Source organism: Pseudophryne corroboree, chromosome 6 (assembly GCF_028390025.1).
Source record: "Pseudophryne corroboree isolate aPseCor3 chromosome 6, aPseCor3.hap2, whole genome shotgun sequence".
NCBI classification, from domain to species: Eukaryota; Metazoa; Chordata; class Amphibia; order Anura; family Myobatrachidae; genus Pseudophryne; species Pseudophryne corroboree.
The window spans coordinates 545,352,045-545,375,826 of record NC_086449.1 but is presented as its reverse complement, the minus strand read 5'-3'; the positions used below and the strand labels follow the sequence as shown (position 1 = coordinate 545,375,826).

The 23,782-nt window shown below is 41.4% G+C and overlaps 1 protein-coding gene across 5 annotated transcripts in view; it reads right to left on the bottom strand.

Annotated features, from left to right (window-relative positions):
- Positions 1 to 633: 633 nt before the first annotated feature.
- Positions 634 to 23,782, bottom strand: part of MGAT4C (MGAT4 family member C) — a 210,686-nt gene continuing 187,537 nt past the window's right edge. For 3 of the 5 annotated variants that reach the window (XM_063930504.1, XM_063930503.1, XM_063930505.1), the window contains 4 exons: positions 6,964 to 7,113; positions 6,701 to 6,766; positions 5,296 to 5,440; positions 634 to 2,086 (listed from right to left, as the gene is read on the bottom strand). In XM_063930504.1, coding sequence (XP_063786574.1) covers positions 930 to 2,086; positions 5,296 to 5,440; positions 6,701 to 6,766; positions 6,964 to 7,062 — 1,467 coding nt within the window. In that variant the 5' untranslated portion in view covers positions 7,063 to 7,113 and the 3' untranslated portion in view covers positions 634 to 929. The remainder of the gene's footprint in view (positions 2,087 to 5,295; positions 5,441 to 6,700; positions 6,767 to 6,963; positions 7,114 to 23,782) is intronic. The other 2 variants (XM_063930506.1, XM_063930507.1) reach the window with 2 other exon arrangements.

The following is a 23,782-nucleotide window of genomic DNA, read 5'->3' as shown; positions in this document are numbered from 1 at the left end:
TTAAATATTTTAAATATTCTACATCACTGCACACCAAATATAAAAACATTAATAATATTAAATAAATGAGAAATAATAATTATAATTATTATTATTATTATTATTATTAACAAAAATAAATAGGTGAGCTGTGTGTCCATTTATGAACTGTCAATGCAGGCCATGAGGCCCAAAAGAGCTATTGTGATGTCACAAATTGAATTTGAGGATGATAAATTTATAATTTATGTACTGTATATTAATTTGCATGCCAAAGATTCTGTAGTATACCAAAATGTATCAAGACTTAAAAAATGTCTGCTCGAAAATAACTAACACATTAGCATTTAAATAAAATTTTACTGAAATTGTATTAACAGGTAGTTAAGCATAAAATAAAAAATATTTATCCACAGTGTTCAATCACAGTGCTTAATTATGTTTGTTTTGTGCATTACATTTTTAAGAATAAAATGGGCTTAATGTATAAATAAAACAGAGGTAGTAGAATACTAAAGACACAAAAAAACACATATGCAAGACAAGCTGAAAAATAAAGCAATGTGTGATATGCACATATATATAATTATATATTTATATATATATATATATATATTTTTTCTTTCTTACAGACAATCCAAACCTTTTATTATTTTTATAGCCCATTTGTAATTTAAACAAATACTTTACTGGGAAGAAAGTATAAAATGTACCTTTAGACTATGGAAGAAACATGATGCTTTTGTTTTATATAAAATAGGGAACATTCAAAAACACTAATAAACTGGAATATTGCATGACAGAAATAGTAAAATATAAATAGCTTTTTTCACATAGAATATGCCATTTGCAATTTCACATTAGCAAAAGTGTAGTCCAAAAGAGAAGTAGACCAGTTGGCATTCAACTGAAATGTATTTCTTCCATGAGGAAGGCGACAAATTTATTTTTTATTGATTCAATGTCTCAGTAGTCCATACACCTATACTTTTAACAATTAGCCATTCATTTTGATTTTTAGTCACTAAAATTCGAATGCAGTCAATATTAAAAAGAACTTTATGATCTATGTTGTCCATTTCAAAGTTTCCATTTCTGAAATCTGCTAATCTAAGGTAAGTGGTACATTTTTTGTTCTTTTTACTTCCAACTAATCTTTCTCCAACCTCTAATGTTCCATAGTGCAGAATATCATTTTGTCGATCTTCTGTTCCTGTGCTAACTTTGATTTTGCTTATTTTGATAGGCTTCTCAAATACAATGTGGTAGAAGTCACCAGTAGAAGGAGACTTGGCCCAGAAATATTCTTCTGTGCTACTATAAGCCTTATGAACTTCATAATTTTCAAATATGTTCATATTTGTACTGAGTACTGCAGATGGGTTATCAGGTATATCAAATGAGTCCTCTTCAAAATCATCATCCTTGAGTTTGTTTTCAGCCCCTTTATATGATGAATAATATCCCATATGTTGAAAAAGAGATGGCTTAAAACGAATAGCTTCCTTTTGGGCTAACAGGCCTCTGAAATGAATAAGCAACCAATCACAAGGCATCTCCTGGTAGAACATAAGAAGAAAATGGGCTAGGCGTAGCAGGTCATGGGTGTGATACAGCTTGCCAATGTATCCCAGCTTTGAAAACTCCAAGGTTACCCAGTTTGATCCTTTCCTTGAATTAATAACTTTCTTAATTGCTGATAAAAAATTCTTGGAGCACCTGACATCATCTTCAAGCATCAAATAATAGTCGGAAAGATTAGCACAAAAATTCAGAAGAAAAGAATAATCAACATTTTGTTTGGATCTAAATCTAACTCGGGCATCTGGATCATTGTAGTTTCTTTTTAAACCTTCTAATACTGGGTAGAACTGTACAGGAGTATGGATAATTGCTAGCCTCCCAGCAATAATATGATGGGAGAATTTTCTTGAAATGTCTTGCACTATGCTTTCACACCAGGTTAGATCAAATTCTGCTAAATGAACAACTACCGCTATTTCTTTCAGTTCTTCATAACTTGACTGCTCAAATACGGATTTGATCGTTTCAAGCAAATAATTTCCCTTTTTCCGTTTCACAGATGATAGTCCAATTGTAAGAAATCCTACACAAAAGGAAAAGGACAATGAGTAGTCAACTGTATATTCTTTTTAATATAACAAAGCAGCACATCTAGCATTGCTTGTCATTCAGTTTTATTGTAAAGATCAGCCTGTGTTCTAATGATTATACGTTTTCAAACTGACATAAATTGAGAAAATCATGATGTGTTTCTAGTGTAATAACCTATTTCTAAGTGAGTCACTCTCTAGTATTGCATATTGTAGATACTCATCCTAAAAAAATCAAACTGGGCATTAACCAAATCTCAGCCTTTATTAATAGGGTATATGAGTGAAATATATTACAGTCAATGTCACATACATACAATAATAGCTTGTAATTTTACAATTATGAATTACAAATGCTTCTTTGTCCACTAAATTTGATTTATTTTATTTTATTTTTTGTGTCCATGAGATTAGGAAGTATTGCTTTACTACATAAATATAAACATTTTGAAACATTTTGTCACATAACTTAAGCTATCATTACGTTCTTTATTTCTGCCCTGTTTCCATTGGTGTTTCTATCATGGGTGCAGTGTTTGCGGTGCACACGGGCCACTGGGCCCAGGGGGCACACTCTGCACCCTTGTTGTTGAAAAAACTTACCTTTCCAGAGTCCCGCAACGGGCATTGTAGCCGCTGCAGCAAAATTTCCACCAAAAATGGGTGCTGCACATGCGCAGTACAAAAAAAATTCCGGACCATGGTGGGTGCCATGTTTCCGGAGACCTGCACATGTGCAGCAGACTTCAGCACAGTGCTGGAGCCTACAGCACCATAGAGAGGAGGGGGCCCAATGAGAGTCTGAACATGGGCCCCCTCCACTCTTAAAATAATATATCGGGCCTTATTCAGGACCAAAGAAGCATACTGATGGGCAAAACCATGTTGCACTGCAGGTGGGGCAGACATAACATGTGCAGAGAGAGTTAGATTTGGGTGTGGTGTGTTCAAACTGAAATCTAAATTGCACTGTAAAAATAAAGCAGCCAATATTTACCCTGCACAGAAACAATATAACCCGGCAAATCTAATTCTCTCTGCATACGTTATATCTGCTACACCTGCAATGCACATGGTTTTGCCCATTAGTGTGTTTTTTTGGAGGCCCATCATACACTATTTCTAATTAATGTACAGTAGTTCTCAAGAATTGCCTAAAATATTTCCTATACTATAGTTTAACTATCTATTTATTATAGGAATAATGGTGGTACAACTGCTACAGCACTAAGGACAATGCAGTCATTAAGTTGACATTTATAATGTCTATACCAGAAGGTTCATGATGTTGACATGGTTAAAATGTTGATATCATTAATATTGACACCCTGAAAATGTAAACATTGACAGAATATTGTCATTTGAAATGTCGACACTAGGCTTAGGGTTAGCATTAGTCTTGGTGTTTGGGTTACTGTTAGGGAGAGTATTAGGGTTACCATTAGGGTAAGGGATAGAATCACACTAAATGCACATTATCAACATTTCAACAATGTCGACATTACATCAGTGTCTCAACCTGGTCAGCGTTAACATTATGAACATGTCAGGTAGAAATATCTCCAGTGCTGGAGGATGGTATAGCATTAATATTGGTTATAAACTAATGTCAGTGACACAACTCTGTGACTGGACTCTCCCTTACTCTCCTAAAAGGAGAGCTACAGTATACAGTGTTCTGGGACTTTTTCTACATTTACAATTTATATTAAAAGAATCTGCGGCAGCAGAAGTATTTTAACCATATATACCTACGGATGTAGCCATGCTCATCTTACTGCAATGTGGCACGTTGTATCACGGCATGCTGCATGGTGTGCCAGGTTGTGACTATTTGCAGATGGCAATTGTTTCATTAATTCTTTTAGCAAGCCGTGTTGCAGCATTCTGCATTGCAGCAAAGATGAGCATGTCTACATCTGTATGTATTTATTTATGTATTTGATACGCAAACATATAAATAAATACATGAAAACACTGTATATGGTTAACATACTTCTGCTGATGCCACAGATTTTCTTAAAATAAATAGCAAATGAAGAAAAAAATTCCAGAACACTCATGTGTTATAGGTGGGTACACATTAGGCGACGTGCTCTATGAGCGGTGATGCCTACTGTTTCCCTTCCCAGGCCGAAGTGGTCTGCGGTCGGGCATACACATTGAGCAATATGACGTTCATATCGCTCAGTGACGTCATGCAGAGGCCGGGCCATGCAGGCAGCTCTTGGATGACAGTCCAACATGAGCTGCCTGCACAGCCGACAGCGAAGGTCATTAACGACCCACGGGTCGTGATTCACTGGTCGGCGGAAGCATACACGCTTGTAGAGATTGTGAGTAACATTGCTAAGGAAGGATGAAAATGAGCAATATCGCTAATTTTCTCGGCAAGTATGCATGCACCTTTAGGTAATAAATATAAGTTTAAAAGAGAAGCTATCTCTAACTTTATTCAATGAACACATATATTAATTGCTAATATTTATTTTACCCACTGGCACAATCACCATTGCACATTTTTTTCTCAAAATGTTCTAGGACTGTCCAAATAATTGTCTCAGCTTCAACCAATATGATGACCAACCTCTTATTCACATACAGTAGGTAGCTAAATTCTAAAGTAGGAATAACCAAACGATAAGTGACCACATAAAAATGTAAAGATATAGTAATTTTTTATTTATTAATGGCATCACTGTTTAACTGCCTGAGAATGTTGTTGGAAGCCCAAAAATGTGTCGCATTTTAGACATTTTTTTCCTCAAAACCTAAATTGTGATGTTCAGCTATATTTATCTATTCATTTTATGTTTTACACAGCAGCTTAGCAATTAATTTACACAGATCCCAGCAATTATTTTTTGATGGGGACTGTAGTTCCATTACCGATTTTCATAGTTTTGTGGTTATAATTATAATTTCAGCTGTGTGCTATTATACAGATTTCTGGTTTTGTCATCTTAAAATTGGCATTGTGAACAAGTCTTTCCTAGCTTGTGACATTATTAATCTGATGCTTACAATAATGTCTGCTGCTTATAGGAATACTGTTAATCAAAGGATTCAATTAAATTCCCCATCAATCTGTTAAATCAATGAAGTGGGGGGTATGTCCAGAGAATTTATGTAGTGTATGTTAAATACAACTCTCACACACTCTTATTATTTAATAAGATAATGTAATAATTAAATTACATACGTTTTCTTGATATTGGTATCCCAGCCAACAAGCGATATGTTACATTTATAGATGATGAAATATTGGAGAACTCTTTAACTGTATGACCATATTGATCTGAGTTGAATTGGGGGGTTGAAGCATCTCTTAGTTTTTTATCTTCCTCCTACATGAGAAATACAAAGAAATAAAATATTTACAGCTATAACATAACTTTATATAATTTACATGACAGGCCATGTTTTGGATGGAGTATAAACAAAAGAAGAAAAACAGTAAAAAAAACAAAAACAAAGTAGTAGTGCATTTATACAAAATAGCAAATGGCAAAATGTGCACAGAATATAATTTTACTGTAACAACATATACAGTAGGATTTTCAGAAACATAATTTGGAATCAGCCTGTCATATTGTATCATTTAGGGTCTGGTTCTCAGTTTGCAAGAAAAAAGAAAGAGATACTGTATGCCCGGGCACAATTATTTACAATAAATAGCCAATAATATAACACAATGCTAAATCAAGCCGCAAAATATTACCCTCCTATATGCTTGTGAACATATACTTTATATACTGGCTATTTAGGCTGTATATAACAAACTGGGGAAATTTTTTTAGAGTTTTGCTCTAGTACTAAAAAACACATTTGGTATAACATTTAGAGTATATGGTTTATTCAGATATCAGACTCCAGAGTGTTTTTTAGTACTAGCGCAAAGCTCTCAATTTTTTTCTGATTCTGAATTGCACGCAAAGTGGCTGTAGTTGATGCTAGCCACGGAAATCAGCCTCCTCAACTTTCATCAATAGCATCAGCAATTGCACCAATCCCATGCTAGATGCAAGAAATCCATCAGAAACAGGCCTCCCTTCCCCAATTACATGACTCAGAATCACACAGAGCATTTGACACATGCTCATACCACAACTATTGCACTTCCACAAGTCACTTCCATGCACTCTCATTGCTCCTGCCTAGTTGCCTCTATCCCCCCGCCCTCCCCCCTACCTCCCCTTCAACTTGAAATTCCCTATTCCTGGGAAGTAAATTCACATCTGCAAACCTGTTTGTTCAACTCAGAATCAGTACCTTTGTTTCTGTTGACAGTTTTATGGCAGAACATTAAGCTGGGTACATACGGCCGATATACAGTAGTGTGATTCCGTCGGCCCGTGTGTACCCCGATATGTCTGTGAATGACATATCGGGGTACACATATCACATTGGCAGCACAGCACAGCTGATGACCGATATATCTTCAGATATATAGGTGCATCTGGCTGTGTGTATGGGTGGTCTGCTGGCCACCCATACACTTGCTGTGGGGAGCCTGCGTCACAGCTCAGTGGGCAAATAAAATGCCCACCCAGGTGGGGATCCTGATGGACACGTCAAGTGTTCGATCGGTAAGTGTGCACACTTACCTTGATCGTCCACTCAGTTGGCATGACGGCGGGTCCACCGACGTGTCGGTCAGGTGTGTACGCAGCCTTAGATTACAGACATTAAAAAGACTATATTACTGTATTTGCAGTACCTTCAACTTTCTTCATGTAAACTTAACAAATCCCCTAATGATAGGTTATAATTATTTTTCTAAAAGCATATAATCTCTAGCCAGCATTATTAACAGTTAGCAAAAGGTACTGTAATGGATTGTTTGTATGTGTTTTTACTTTGTACTTACTACAACATATTCATCTTCTATGTACAAGTTCATAAACAGCAGACAAAAGATGAGAACTCCGAGGATTGGTAATGCTGAACGTTTTCGAAAACATCTCATTTTATCCAGAAATTTCAGTTCAATCGTTGTTCAAATAAATACATATATTTCCTAAAAAATACATAAAAATAAGCTTGATCTTAGGCTTCCAAATATATATAAATTACCCATTTACACAGAAGAATCCCTGATGAGTCTAGCAATCCTAACTGCATTAGAATATGTTTAACGTTATACATACAGCATGCTTGTTGGTGGATTAACACTATAACAGCAAATCTCACACAAGAATGAAATGAGTTTATTTCAATAAATTACTCAGAGTACATTATGAAGATAACAGATATTTTAAGTAATTTCTATGATGAAATATTAAGAATTGCAGAATTATCTTAGGGTTGGATATGGGATACTGGCAGTCAGGAGGCTGGCGGTCACAATTCCGACACCGGCATCCCGACAGCCTGCAAACCTGACAGGGGTGCTGAAGCAAAGAATCCCTAACCCTCCCACAGCCTAACCCTAACCCTCCCTCCCCACAGCCTAACATTTTCCTCCATCCCCACAGCCTAACCCTAACCCTCCCTCCCCACAGCCTAACCCTAACCCCCCACCCCCCCCGCAGCTTAACCCAAACCCTCCCCCACAGCATAACCCTAACCCTCCCCACAGCCTAACATTTTCCTCCCTCCCCACAGCCTAACCCTAACCCTCACTCACCACAGCCTAACATTTTCCTCCCTCCCCACAGCCTAACACTAACCCTCCCTCCTCACAGCCTAACATTTTCCTCCCTCCCCACAGCCTAACCCTCACGCCCCACAGCCTAACATTTTCCTCCCTCCCCACAACCTAACCCTAACCCTCCCTCCTCACATCATAACATTTTCCTTCCTCCCTCCCCACAGCCTAACCCTAACCCTCACTCCGCACATCCTAACATTTTCCTCCCTCCCCATAGCCTAACACTAACCCTCCCTCCCCACTGCCTAACATTTTTCTCTCTCCCCACATCCTAACCCTCACTATGCACAGCCTAACATTTTCCTCCCTCCCCACAGCTTAACATTTTCCTCCCTCCCCACAGCCTAACCCTAACCCTCCCTCCCCACAGCCTAACATTTTCCTCCCTCCCCACAGCCTAACCCTAACCACCCCCCCTGCAGCTTAACCCTAACCCTCCCCCCACAGCCTAACCTTAACCCTCCCTCCCCACAGCTTAACATTTTCCTCCCTCCCCACAGCCTAACCCTAACCCTCACGCCCCACAGCCTAACATTTTCCTCCCTCCCCACAGCCTAACCCTAACCCTCCCTCCTCACAGCCTAACATTTTCCTCCCTCCCTCCCCACAGCCTAACCCTAACCCTCACTCCGTACATCATAACATTTTCCTCCCTCCCCACAGCCTAACATTTTCCTCCCTCCCCACAGCCTAACCCTAACCACCCCCCCGCAGCCTAACATTTTCTTCCCTCCCCATAGCCTAACACTACCCCTCCCTCCCCACAGCCTAACATTTTCCTCCCTCCCCATAGCCTAACCCTAACCACCCCCCCGCAGCCTAACATTTTCTTCCCTCCCCATAGCCTAACACTAACCCTCCCTCCCCACAGCCTAACATTTTCTCTCTCCCCACATCCTAACCCTAACCCTCACTAAGCACAGCCTAAAATTTTCCTCCCTCCCCACAGCTTAACATTTTCCTCCCTCCCCACAGCCTAACCATAACCCTCCCTCCCCACAGCCTAACATTTTTTTCCCTCCCCACAGCCTAACCCTAACCACCCCCCCTGCAGCTTAACCCTAACCCTCCCCCCACAGCCTAACCTTAACCCTCCCTCCCCACAGCCTAACATTTTCCTCCCTTCCTACAGCCTAACCCTAACCCTCATGCCCCACAGCCTAACATTTTCCTCCATCCCCACAGCCTAACCCTAACCCTCACTCCGCACAGCCTAACATTTTCCTCCCTCCCCACAGCCTAACACTAACCCTCACTCCGTACATCCTAACATTTTCCTCCCTCCCCACAGCCTAACATTTTCCTCCCTCCCCACAGCTTAACATTTTCCTCCCTCCCCACAGCCTAACATTTTCCTCCCTCCCCACAGCCTAACCCTACCCACACCCTCTGCAGCTTAACCCTAACCCTCCCCCCACAGCCTAACCTTAACCCTCCCTCCCCACAGCCTAACATTTTCCTCCCTCCCCACAGCCTAACCCTAACCCTCACGCCCCACCGCCTAACATTTTCCTCCCTCCCCACAGCCTAACCCTAACCCTTCCTCCTCACAGCCTAACATTTTCCTCCCTCCCCACAGCCTAACCCTAACCCTCACTCCGTACATACTAACATTTTCCTCCCTCCCCACAGCCTAACAATTTCCTCCCTCCCCACAGCCTAACCCTAACCACCCCCACCCCGCAGCCTAACATTTTCCCCCTCCCCATAGCCTAACACTAACCCTCCCTCCCCACAGCCTAACATTTTTCTCCCTCCCCACATCCTAACCCTAACCCTCTCTATGCACAGCCTAACATTTTCCTCCCTCCCCACAGCCTAACAATTTCCTCCCTCCCCACAGCTTAACATTTTCCTCCCTCCCCACAGCCTAACATTTTCCTCCCTCCCCACAGCCTAACCCTACCCACACCCTCTGCAGCTTAACCCTAACCCTCCCCCCACAGCCTAACCTTAACCATCCCTCCACACAGCCTAACATTTTCCTCCCTCCACACAGCCTAACCCTAACCCTCACGCCCCACCGCCTAACATTTTCCTCCCTCCCCACAGCCTAACCCTAACCCTTCCACCTCACAGCCTAACATTTTCCTCCCTCCCCACAGCCTAACCCTAACCCTCACTCCGTACATACTAACATTTTCCTCCCTCCCCACAGCCTAACAATTTCCTCCCTCCCCACAGCCTAACCCTAACCACCCCCACCCCGCAGCCTAACATTTTCCCCCTCCCCATAGCCTAACACTAACCCTCCCTCCCCACAGCCTAACATTGTTCTCCCTCCCCACATCCTAACCCTAACCCTCTCTATGCACAGCCTAACATTTTCCTCCCTCCCCACAGCTTAACATTTTCCTCCCTCCCCATAGCCTAACAATAACCCTCACTCCCCACAGCCTAACATTTTCCTCCCTCCCCATAGCCTAACACTAACCCTCCCTCCCCACAACCTAACATTTTCCTCCCTCCCCACAGCCTTTCCCTCACTCCCCACAGCCTAACATTTTCCTCCCTCCCCATAGCCTAACACTAACCCTCCCTCCCCACAGCCTAACATTTTCCTCCCTCCTCACAGCTTTACATTTTCCTCCCTCCCCACAGCCTAACCGTAACCCTCACTCCCCACAGCTTTACATTTTCCTCCCTCCCCACAGCCTAACCCTAATCCACCCTCCTCACAGCCTAACATTTTCCTCCCTCCCCACAGCCTAACCCTAACCACCACCCCCGCAGCTTAACCCTAACCCTCCCCCCATGGCCTAACCCTAACCCCCCCCTCCCGCAGCTTAACCCTAACCCTTCTCCCAAAAAACCTAACCGCCCCTTCCCCATAGTATACCCTTATCCCTACCAGCATACTTACGTTCAGAATTCCGACTGTCAGGATTCCAGCGCCAGCATTATGACAGCTGCCAGGAATCTGGCATCTGTATTCTGACTGCCAGGTTTCCGTATGATTGCTGCACAGGTATTCTGACTACCAGGATACACCAGGATGTCAACTACATCTGGGATGGTTATGGTTGATGATTCCATCAAACATAACCATGCAATCTCTTTATTTGAATGCTCCAGTTAACACACTTAGAGATGATATTTACATCCCCTGGCCATGTCACTGTATCTGTAGAATTTGTCAGGGAATAAAAGGTAGGAAAGATGCACTCTCAGTAAAACATTTCTGAATAGAACTGGTATTGAAATTGCAGCTAATGTCAGTTTCAGCAAAAATTCAGTGAACATTCGCATAGGGACAGATGCAGTACCAGCAGTGGGAATATACAGCAACTTTTTGCCGGCAATGAAACATTGCACAATCTCTGCAAACAGCTTGCTCTATCAGGAGATGCCAGCAGTTCTGTAAACCTAGTGTATCCCCCCAGAAACAGCTGACTCACAGCTGTTCCCTTCAAAAGCAGATAGAAGAGACAGCGAAAGTGCCAGTTGGAGTAGATACTCAAAAGCCTAAAACATGATTCATACTTAATTTTTTATTATATTTCATTAAAACTGGCAACCCTTGTTATTTAAATTCACATAGCAAAATATATGAAAAAGAAAAAAATGTAGCAAAATAGTATGAAAATGTTTAGACATTTCACAATAGACAAAGCATACTGTGTGAATAAAAACATTTAGATATTTGCCCCTGCCTGACCAAGTTTTTTTTTTTTTATCTATTTAGGCAAATACCCAATCAAGACTCTCTTAGGAGCTTATGTTAACGAGTTTTATGAATAAAAAATGATTGTATGGAAATGCATAGCGACAGGTGATGAAACATTAATATCAGACAATACTGTACTAACTTTAGTGTAAGATCTTTTGCACTATCATATAATCAACAAAATCCTGTTAGGAAAACATGTCTTTTTTGAATAATTAGTCATAGGCAGAAGAAAAACACTAAGAGGTATATTTATTAAAGTGTGGGCTTTTAGAAATGGAGATGTTGCCATTAGCAACCAATCAGATACTAGTATTATCTTCTAGAAGGTGCTAGATAAATTATAAATTTAATCTGATTAGTTGCTATGGGCAACATCTCCATTTCTAAAATCTACACCTTAGTAAGTAAATATACCCCTAACAGTACAGTTCATCATCACACCAATCAGCAAAACTAGCATGCACATTTTGTTGTAGATAGCAAATAGCAAATATAGGATGTTTTGTACTGTTCAAATTAGAGATGAGCGCCTGAAATTTTTCGGGTTTTGTGTTTTGGTTTTGGGTTCGGTTCCGCGGCCGTGTTTTGGGTTCGAACGCGTTTTGGCAAAACCTCACCGAATTATTTTTGTCGGATTCGGGTGTGTTTTGGATTCGGGTGTTTTTTTCCAAAAACACTAAAAAACAGCTTAAATCATAGAATTTGGGGGTCATTTTGATCCCAAAGTATTATTAACCTCAAAAACCATAATTTACACTCATTTTCAGTCTATTCTGAATACCTCACACCTCACAATATTATTTTTAGTCCTAAAATTTGCACCGAGGTCGCTGTGTGAGTAAGATAAGCGACCCTAGTGGCCGACACAAACACCGGGCCCATCTAGGAGTGGCACTGCAGTGTCACGCAGGATGTCCCTTCCAAAAAACCCTCCCCAAACAGCACATGACGCAAAGAAAAAAAGAGGCGCAATGAGGTAGCTGTGTGAGTAAGATTAGCGACCCTAGTGGCCGACACAAACACCGGGCCCATCTAGGAGTGGCACTGCAGTGTCACGCAGGATGGCCCTTCCAAAAAACCTTCCCCAAACAGCACATGACGCAAAGAAAAAAAGAGGCGCAATGAGGTAGCTGACTGTGTGAGTAAGATTAGCGACCCTAGTGGCCGACACAAACACCGGGCCCATCTAGGAGTGGCACTGCAGTGTCACGCAGGATGTCCCTTCCAAAAAACCCTCCCCAAACAGCACATGACGCAAAGAAAAAAAGAGGCGCAATGAGGTAGCTGTGTGAGTAAGATTAGCGACCCTAGTGGCCGACACAAACACCGGGCCCATCTAGGAGTGGCACTGCAGTGTCACGCAGGATGTCCCTTCCAAAAAACCCTCCCCAATCAGCACATGATGCAAAGAAAAAGAAAAGAAAAAAGAGGTGCAAGATGGAATTATCCTTGGGCCCTCCCACCCACCCTTATGTTGTATAAACAAAACAGGACATGCACACTTTAACCAACCCATCATTTCAGTGACAGGGTCTGCCACACGACTGTGACTGATATGACGGGTTGGTTTGGACCCCCCCCAAAAAAGAAGCAATTAATCTCTCCTTGCACAAACTGGCTCTACAGAGGCAAGATGTCCACCTCATCTTCACCCTCCGATATATCACCGTGTACATCCCCCTCCTCACAGATTATCAATTCGTCCCCACTGGAATCCACCATCTCAGCTCCCTGTGTACTTTGTGGAGGCAATTGCTGCTGGTCAATGTCTCCGCGGAGGAATTGATTATAATTCATTTTAATGAACATCATCTTCTCCACATTTTCTGGATGTAACCTCGTACGCCGATTGCTGACAAGGTGAGCGGCGGCACTAAACACTCTTTCGGAGTACACACTTGTGGGAGGGCAACTTAGGTAGAATAAAGCCAGTTTGTGCAAGGGCCTCCAAATTGCCTCTTTTTCCTGCCAGTATAAGTACGGACTGTGTGACGTGCCTACTTGGATGCGGTCACTCATATAATCCTCCACCATTCTATCAATGTTGAGAGAATCATATGCAGTGACAGTAGACGACATGTCCGTAATCGTTGGCAGGTCCTTCAGTCCGGACCAGATGTCAGCATCAGCAGTCGCTCCAGACTGCCCTGCATCACCGCCAGCGGGTGGGCTCGGAATTCTGAGCCTTTTCCTCGCACCCCCAGTTGCGGGAGAATGTGAAGGAGGAGATGTTGACAGGTCGCGTTCCGCTTGACTTGACAATTTTGTCACCAGCAGGTCTTTCAACCCCAGCAGACCTGTGTCTGCCGGAAAGAGAGATCCAAGGTAGGCTTTAAATCTAGGATCGAGCACGGTGGCCAAAATGTAGTGCTCTGATTTCAACAGATTGACCACCCGTGAATCCTTGTTAAGCGAATTAAGGGCTGCATCCACAAGTCCCACATGCCTAGCGGAATCGCTCCGTGTTAGCTCCTTCTTCAATGCCTCCAGCTTCTTCTGCAAAAGCCTGATGAGGGGAATGACCTGACTCAGGCTGGCAGTGTCTGAACTGACTTCACGTGTGGCAAGTTCAAAGGGCATCAGAACCTTGCACAACGTTGAAATCATTCTCCACTGCACTTGAGACAGGTGCATTCCATCTCCTATATCGTGCTCAATTGTATAGGCTTGAATGGCCTTTTGCTGCTCCTCCAACCTCTGAAGCATATAGAGGGTTGAATTCCACCTCGTTACCACTTCTTGCTTCAGATGATGGCAGGGCAGGTTCAGTAGTTTTTGGTGGTGCTCCAGTCTTCTGTACGTGGTGCCTGTACGCCGAAAGTGTCCCGCAATTTTTCTGGCCACCGACAGCATCTCTTGCACGCCCCTGTCGTTTTTTTAAAAATTCTGCACCACCAAATTCAAGGTATGTGCAAAACATGGGACGTGCTGGAATTTGCCCATATTTAATGCACACACAATATTGCTGGCGTTGTCCGATGCCACAAATCCACAGGAGAGTCCAATTGGGGTAAGCCATTCCGCGATGATCTTCCTCAGTTGCCGTAAGAGGTTTTCAGCTGTGTGCGTATTCTGGAAAGCGGTGATACAAAGCGTAGCCTGCCTAGGAAAGAGTTGGCGTTTGCGAGATGCTGCTACTGGTGCCGCCGCTGCTGTTCTTGCGGCGGGAGTCCATACATCTACCCAGTGGGCTGTCACAGTCATATAGTCCTGACCCTGCCCTGCTCCACTTGTCCACATGTCCGTGGTTAAGTGGACATTGGGTACAACTGCATTTTTTAGGAGACTGGTGAGTCTTTTTCTGACGTCCGTGTACATTCTCGGTATCGCCTGCCTAGAGAAGTGGAACCTAGATGGTATTTGGTAACGGGGGCACACTGCCTCAATAAATTGTCTAGTTCCCTGTGAACTAACGGCGGATACCGGACGCACGTCTAACACCAACATAGTTGTCAAGGACTCAGTTATCCGCTTTGCAGTAGGATGACTGCTGTGATATTTCATCTTCCTCGCAAAGGACTGTTGAACAGTCAATTGCTTACTGGAAGTAGTACAAGTGGGCTTACGACTTCCCCTCTGGGATGACCATCGACTCCCAGCGGCAACAACAGCAGCGCCAGCAGCAGTAGGCGTTACACGCAAGGATGCATCGGAGGAATCCCAGGCAGGAGAGGACTCGTCAGACTTGCCAGTGACATGGCCTGCAGGACTATTGGCATTCCTGGGGAAGGAGGAAATTGACACTGAGGGAGTTGGTGGGGTGGTTTGCGTGAGCTTGGTTACAAGAGGAAGGGATTTACTGGTCAGTGGACTGCTTCCGCTGTCACCCAAAGTTTTTGAACTTGTCACTGACTTATTATGAATGCGCTGCAGGTGACGTATAAGGGAGGATGTTCCGAGGTGGTTAACGTCCTTACCCCTACTTATTACAGCTTGACAAAGGGAACACACGGCTTGACACCTGTTGTCCGCATTTCTGGTGAAATACCTCCACACCGAAGAGCTGATTTTTTTGGTATTTTCACCTGGCATGTCAACGGCCATATTCCTCCCACGGACAACAGGTGTCTCCCCGGGTGCCTGACTTAAACAAACCACCTCACCATCAGAATCCTCCTGGTCAATTTCCTCCCCAGCGCCAGCAACACCCATATCCTCCTCATCCTGGTGTACTTCAACACTGACATCTTCAATCTGACTATCAGGAACTGGACTGCGGGTGCTCCTTCCAGCACTTGCAGGGGGCATGCAAATAGTGGAAGGCGCATGCTCTTCACGTCCAGTGTTGGGAAGGTCAGGCATCGCAAACGACACAATTGGACTCTCCTTGTGGATTTGGGATTTCAAAGAACGCACAGTTCTTTGCGGTGCTTTTGCCAGCTTGAGTCTTTTCAGTTTTCTAGCGAGAGGCTGAGTGCTTCCATCCTCATGTGAAGCTGAACCACTAGCCATGAACATAGGCCAGGGCCTCAGCCGTTCCTTGCCACTCCGTGTGGTAAATGGCATATTGGCAAGTTTACGCTTCTCCTCCGACAATTTTATTTTAGGTTTTGGAGTCCTTTTTTTTCTGATATTTGGTGTTTTGGATTTGACATGCTCTGTACTATGACATTGGGCATCGGCCTTGGCAGACGACGTTGCTGGCATTTCATCGTCTCGGCCATGACTAGTGGCAGCAGCTTCAGCACGAGGTGGAAGTGGATCTTGATCTTTCCCTAATTTTGGAACCTCAACTTTTTTGTTCTCCATATTTTATAGGCAGAACTAAAAGGCACCTCAGGTAAACAATGGAGATGGATGGATTGGATACTAGTATACAATTATGGACGGACTGCCACGGTTAGGTGGTATAAAAAAACCACGGTTAGGTGGTATATATTATAATAATAATACAATTATGGATGGACGGACTGCCTGCCGACTGCCGACACAGAGGTAGCCACAGCCGTGAACTACCGCACTGTACACTGGTTGATAAAGAGATAGTAGTATACTCGTAACAACTAGTATGACACTATGACGACGGTATAAAGAATGAAAAAAAAACCACGGTTAGGTGGTATATATTATAATAATAATACAATTATGGATGGACGGACTGCCTGCCGACTGCCGACACAGAGGTAGCCACAGCCGTGAACTACCGCACTGTACACTGGTTGATAAAGAGATAGTAGTATACTCGTAACAACTAGTATGACACTATGACGACGGTATAAAGAATGAAAAAAAAACCACGGTTAGGTGGTATATATTATAATAATAATACAATTATGGATGGACGGACTGCCTGCCGACTGCCGACACAGAGGTAGCCACAGCCGTGAACTACCGCACTGTACACTGGTTGATAAAGAGATAGTAGTATACTCGTAACAACTAGTATGACACTATGACGACGGTATAAAGAATGAAAAAAAAACCACGGTTAGGTGGTATATATTACAATAATAATACAATTATGGATGGACGGACTGCCTGCCGACTGCCGACACAGAGGTAGCCACAGCCGTGAACTACCGCACTGTACACTGGTTGATAAAGAGATAGTAGTATACTCGTAACAACTAGTATGACACTATGACGACGGTATAAAGAATGCAAAAAAAACCACAGTTAGGTGGTATATATTATAATAATAATACAATTATGGATGGACGGACTGCCTGCCGACTGCCGACACAGAGGTAGCCACAGCCGTGAACTACCGCACTGTACACTGGTTGATAAAGAGATAGTAGTATACTCGTAACAATTAGGATGACACTATGACGGTATAAAGAATGAAAAAAAAACCACGGTTAGGTGGTAGGTATATAATAATAAATAATACAATTCTGGTCGGACGGACTGCCTGCCGTGTGCCGACACAGAGGTAGCCACAGCCGTGAACTACCGCACTGTACTGTGTCTGCTGCTAATATAGACTGGTTGATATTTAAAGAGATATTAGTAGTATACAACAATACTATACTGGTGGTCAGGCACTGGTCACCACTCCTGCAGCAAAAGTGTGCACTGTTAATTAATATAATTGTACTCCTGGCTCCTGCTAACAACCTGCAGTGCTCCCCAGTCTCCCCCACAATTAATTATAAGCTTTTAATTTATACATTGATGACTGTGCAGCACACTGGGCTGAGCTGAGTGCACACAGACTGAGTCACACTGTGTGACTGACTGTGCTGTGTATCGTTTTTTTTTTCAGGCAGAGAACGGATATAGCAGAGAGAAGTGAACGGATATATTATATTAAATAAAAGTTAACTAGCAACTGCACTGGTCACTGACTGTGGTAAACTAACTCTGTCTGCGACTCTGCACAATCTCTCTCTATCTAATCTATCTATCTCTATTCTAATGGAGAGGACGCCAGACACGTCCTCTCCCTATCAATCTCAATGCACGAGTGAAAATGGCGGCGACGCACGGCTCCTTATATAGAATCCGAGTCTCGCGATAGAATCCGAGCCTCGCGAGAATCCGACAGCGTCATGATGACGTTCGGGCGCGCTCGGGTTAACCGAGCAAGGCGGGAAGATCCGAGTCGCTCGGACCCGTGGAAAAAAAAGTGAAGTTCGTGCGGGTTCGGATTCAAAGAAACCGAACCCGCTCATCTCTAGTTCAAATATTATCTGTTAAATTCAGATGTACTTATTATGTATTGATAGCAGCAATAATCCTGTCTTGGATTGTATTTCCCTTTTGTATAGTTAATCTTAGAGAAAAGGAAAAAAACAAGCAGTATATCATCATTATAGAAACAATTTGTAGCATGTATTTGTTGCTGTCTTAGTTATGCTGCAGGTGTTAATGATACCATATAACCTGCAATTGCTTAAATCCCTGATTGTATATAATTATAACCGAATCACCCAAAAGTATATGTGCAGCATGAAAAAAAAAACATTTATATAAGTATTTAGCTATCCTAGATCTTTTGCACATGCACAGTAAATCTCCCTTCTAAAGAATTGGGAGAGATGTGTGGTTTGAGGCACTGCAGGACTGTGTAACTACTGTATGCCACACTTTGCCCACTTTAATTGACACCGACCATTTGGAGTTTATTTCCCAGACAATCATATGACACCACCACCACAATTTGTTTTATTCACCACATCAATTCCACTAAGTCACCATCTGTTATATCAGTATTAGATGCGCAAAATGTGTTTGACCACTTGTTCTGGTCACTTGTGTTGCCTCATGGGATATTTCTAATTGGTTATCCTGAGAAGTGTTCATGATAAATATGGCATCAAACCATGATGCCTGAGGCTCTGATTGGTCTGCACCCCATTGAATGGCAAAGCAGGGGTGACCATCAGTGGGTGAGCCCATTAATGGTTCCCTTACAGATGGTTTCACACCATTGAGATTAACCATCAATGGTACCATTGGTGGTTAACCCATGATGGCCATCCCTAGAGTAAAGGCTAACCCTACCTTATACCCCAACTGGGGTGTGACTCATTTCTGACCCTAATTGGCATATTTAAAAACTGTTCTATTATGGCACCAAACACCTCTGCATACTGTATAAACCAGCATATTATTAGCCAAAATGGAAGATTTAAAAAAAATAGTCTCTTAAGAATAAAAAGAGCCTATTTAATTAACACCACCTTGTAAAAAGTGGTTCTAATTTGTTCTTTTAGTAAATGTAGATGTGGGCAAAAAATATATTGTGCTATACATAGTATTATATATTTAACAGTGTGCGGATTGTAATAAATGTAAGTGATTAATTCTTATAGCATATATGTGTAATGTAAAGGATAAATACATTATATAAACATTAACCACTATCAATGAGGTGATTTAGTAAGTGCTAACCTATAACTAATACATAAATGAATAAATACAATATAAAACTATATTAAATATATACAAAAAGCATATGTACAGAGATTATTTATGTATTTTATAGTTCTACATCCTGAACATATACATCTCCATTCACATTAACTAGATGCTATTTGATTCACATTTCACACTTATTAGAATTATCTTTTCTTGTTCAATACTAATCTTAATTACTCAATTCCATTTAACACTAATTCTAATATACACAATAATCCCATTATTATTACCTTAATGCCGACTAAAAACCTTTTATATAATTTATTCAAAGTACAAAACTATATCAATGCTTTCATTGAGGTCTATGGGAGACAATGTATTCGAAGTATAAATCCAATAAGACTTTCTCCTAGATAGTTATAACTCCCTTTTATCTCCTCTTGGGTATTCCTTAATATGTTCTATTATTGCGAAAGATAGAGCCTTCACTTCTGAGTTACGCATCTTCAAGAAATGTCTGGGATAATTAAGACTAGGATATTCCTGTATGCAGAACTTCACACATCTTTTTGTCTTTCCTAAGTATACTAAACCACAACTAGAGGTAATCCTATATCACATAGCTTGTGTTACAGGTGACGATATATCCCCACTGGAATAGAGTTAGACTGTTGTGTTCTCTGCTTTCCAAGAAAATTAATTTTATAGAAGTACAGTATACGGATGCAAGTAAAATAAATGTATAAATGTAACACAAAAATATTAAGATTAAGGGGGAATCCAAGTAGCCACGATAACCTCTTTTTGATTAAAAAATTTACTTTTATCGCAGCACGCGAAAACTTGGCTATTCAATTGTCCATTAAATATTATACATAATAATTCTTCGTACTGTAGGTTTAATGGGGAATTCTTTTCACCACCTCCTAAGTACGTATAAAGTTGGAGAAAAACCCTATTTTATGGTAAAAATGTTAGGACTTGGTTCAGAACCCCTTGGAAGCCCCCCTTAATGACTAATTAGGCACTTAGAATTTTTTTATTAGCTTTATTTGGCCAATAATGACATGTCATGTTTGGGGTGAAAAATGCAAAGTGTAGAAAATGGGTTTAACAATGTGGGACAGATATATTGGGGTGCTGCATAAATAGGAAAGGTGTTTTTAGGCTTACAGGTGGGAGTTACAGGTGTTCATTTTAGATTTTCCTTAAAGTCCCTTAAAATGGCACAAAGACCTACTAATTTTGTATTTTTGTGTATAACAGCCATTTGACACATTTTAAGAACACCAAATACTTTCATTATGGCCATAGATTTCTATACTGTTATTCTATATTAGTTTTCTGTTTTTCAGGGTACAGGCAGATTTCCCCATTTTCACCCATACTTTTAACTAGTTTTGCCGGGAGTGCACATACAGGCGATAAGTGGAATTGTTGAGCAATATGTACATTAAGTTACATGGCGTTAGCTGAACCCTTTATCGTGGCTAATTGAATTCCACCCATATCTATAATACAAGATACTTTGATTTTTTTTTCAGATTTTATTTAACAAATGCTCGTGTTATGGAAATCAAAGTATACATATGTACACACACACATACATAAAAACATGAGGAAAAAAAGAATACCTTCTGCCACACACACACACACACACACACACACACACACACACACACACACACACACACACACACACACAAAAATAGTATAGTACATACATACTTCTGAAGGTAATATAATAAATGTAAACATCAGAGACACCTGGATTTATAATTTAATATAAATGTATTTCTCATTAAATTCACACCATTCCAAGAATAATGATACTAAAAATCAAAAGTGTAGTGGTGTTACGTATTGATAATTACATATTACTGTATAGCTCAACAAGTCCTAAAGTGATATATGTTTGTGTTAAAACCTTCATAATGCTGTTTTTTGTTGTTGTTGGTTGTTTTTTTTTTGGGGGGGGGGTCATAAAAAGGTGTGAAGTGGTGACCAAATTTGATAATGTATATATTAGAAGATACAACAAACACATGTTTTCATGAAGAGATGTAAAACTATTCTTCTTCTTTGACTAGTGTTAAAAAGTGTTTTTTTATGAGTTCTAATTAAGTTGCTGGATGCATTTGCATATAGGTTTGACATAGGAGTAAATACAGCAGTCTTAAAAGTGGGGCATCTGCAGCCAATGCCACTTTTTAGGGTCTTGCTATGCGGCTTGCAACGGGTTATCCAGCCAGGTGCAACACAGGTGCGGCCATTTACTCTGTAGGAGGGCTGCCCCAGTGCATCATGGGGGACATGACATGTGGCGCTGCTGCCTGGGTAATACAGGTGAAATTATTTTTTCATTAGAGAACAGTCACATGACCTATCTGAACAATGTTACAAACAATACTTTTTGTATAATGGTTATTAATAATACTAAAGGAATGTATTTAAACACATTGATATACTGTAGGATTGCCTTGACATTTATTTATACACATTTTTATTAGACTATGCACAGATGATATCAATCAAACTATTAAGGAAGAATAAAAGACCGTTCAGGTCACAATGAGAATCACTTCGGAGGAAGCTTGGTGACCTAGCCCAGGGAAAAGTATTAAGACCAGTGAAAGTCACCCGGACCTGCACTTTATACCACCAGCAGTGCCAGATAAGGACTATCCTTTGGCCAACAATTTGGAAATTCTCCTGACTGTTACTCTGCACCCATCAGCAATTTATGGATACCCTGCAAATCTACTAACACAGCAACTGCAAGCTGCCTTTGCTGATATCTGTGTGAGATCATCGTGGACCGGGTAATACCAGCTGTGTGTGCAAATAATATGCCAAAAGGAGCAAATTTTTAACACTAAAGCTACCTCTACTAAAAACCATCTGATAAAAGGAGAAAAATTCTAATATTAATATCTAGTCCGGGATCCAATTTGTGGAACTTGTCCTCAAGTGGCAGAAGTATTTTTCTGATTCTCAGATCTTTGTGCAAAATTATTTTTAATGTGTCTTGTTTTTAATAAATTGTTGTTTAATTGATCCATCATATACATTTATTATAGATTAAGAAAACTCTAGCGCTGGCTAAACCTTCTTATTTTTTATATGTAATAGTATTTAGGGTTTGAATACCCCTTTCCAGCTGCTTTGTTCAGCGCTTTGAGATACCATTTGTATTTTCCATGCAAGAGTGTAGTTACCATAAGTGCAGGGAGTGCCGCTGCTATGAGGCCCAGAGCTGAGAGGGGACCACCTTCCCTGTCAAAGTTAAATGTGTTGTATACATTTTTCACCATTGGGTGATACACGAGTAGGGACCCTTACAAATTTCTGCCAGGGGACTACAATATATCTAGTCATGCCTATGGATGTGCTCATTGTAATGCTACATAATATGGACTGGGGGCACTATAGCATTGTATAATATGAACTGGGGACACTGTAATGTGGCATAGCACGAACTGGGACACTGTATGTCATAAATTGAAATGGGGGTACTGTGTTGCATAATATGTACTGGCAGCCATACAGTGGGGCAGATGTATTAACCTGGAGAAGGCATTAGGAAGTGATAAACCAGTGATATGTGCAAGGTGCTAAAGGCACCAGCCAATCAGCTCCAATATGTAAATTAACAGTTAGGATCTGATTGGCTGCTGCCTTTATCACCTTGCACATATCACTGGTTTATCACTTCCTTATGCCTTCTCCAGGTTAATACATCTGCCTCAGTGTGACATAACGAGAACTAGGGCACTATTGTTTTTCATAAAATAAACTATGGTACTATTATGGGGCATAATTTTAACAACTGCTATGGAGAGGTTTCTCCTTAAGTGCGTTGGGACAGGGGCCCCATCAAAATGTTGCTTTGGGGCCTCCAAAGTTCTGACTATGCCCCTAGAGATGTGCGGCGGACACTTTTTGGGTTTTGTGTTTTGGTTTTGGATCTGGATCGCCGCTCGTGTTTTGGATCTGGATTGGTTTTGCCAAAACCACCCTTTCGGGTTTTGGTTTTGGATCTGGATGTTTTTTGAAAATAAACAAACATAAAAACAGCAAAAATCACAGAATTTGGGGGTAAGCCTACGGTATTATTAACCTCAATAACATTAATTTTCACTCATTTCCAGTCTATTCAAAACACCTCACACCTCACAATATTGTTTTTAGGCCAAAAGGTTGCACTGAGGTCGCTGGATGACTAAACTAAGCGACACAAGTGTGCGGCACAAACACGCTGCTCATCCAGGAGTGGCACTGCAGTGGCAGACAGGATGGCAGTTTTAAAAACTAGGCCCCAAAGAGCACATAATCCAAAAAAAAACCATAGAGGCGCAAAATGGAATTGTCCTTGGGCCCTCCCACCCAGCCTTATGTTGTTTAAACGGGACACGCACCATTTAATAAACCTATAATTTCAGCGACAGGTGGTCCCCCTGGTAAAAGCTCATCAAGTTCTCTGAATCACAGCTAGCTACAAACATACCACCTCCTTCTTTGATGACTTTTCACATAATGAGAAGATGCAAGAGGAAGAGG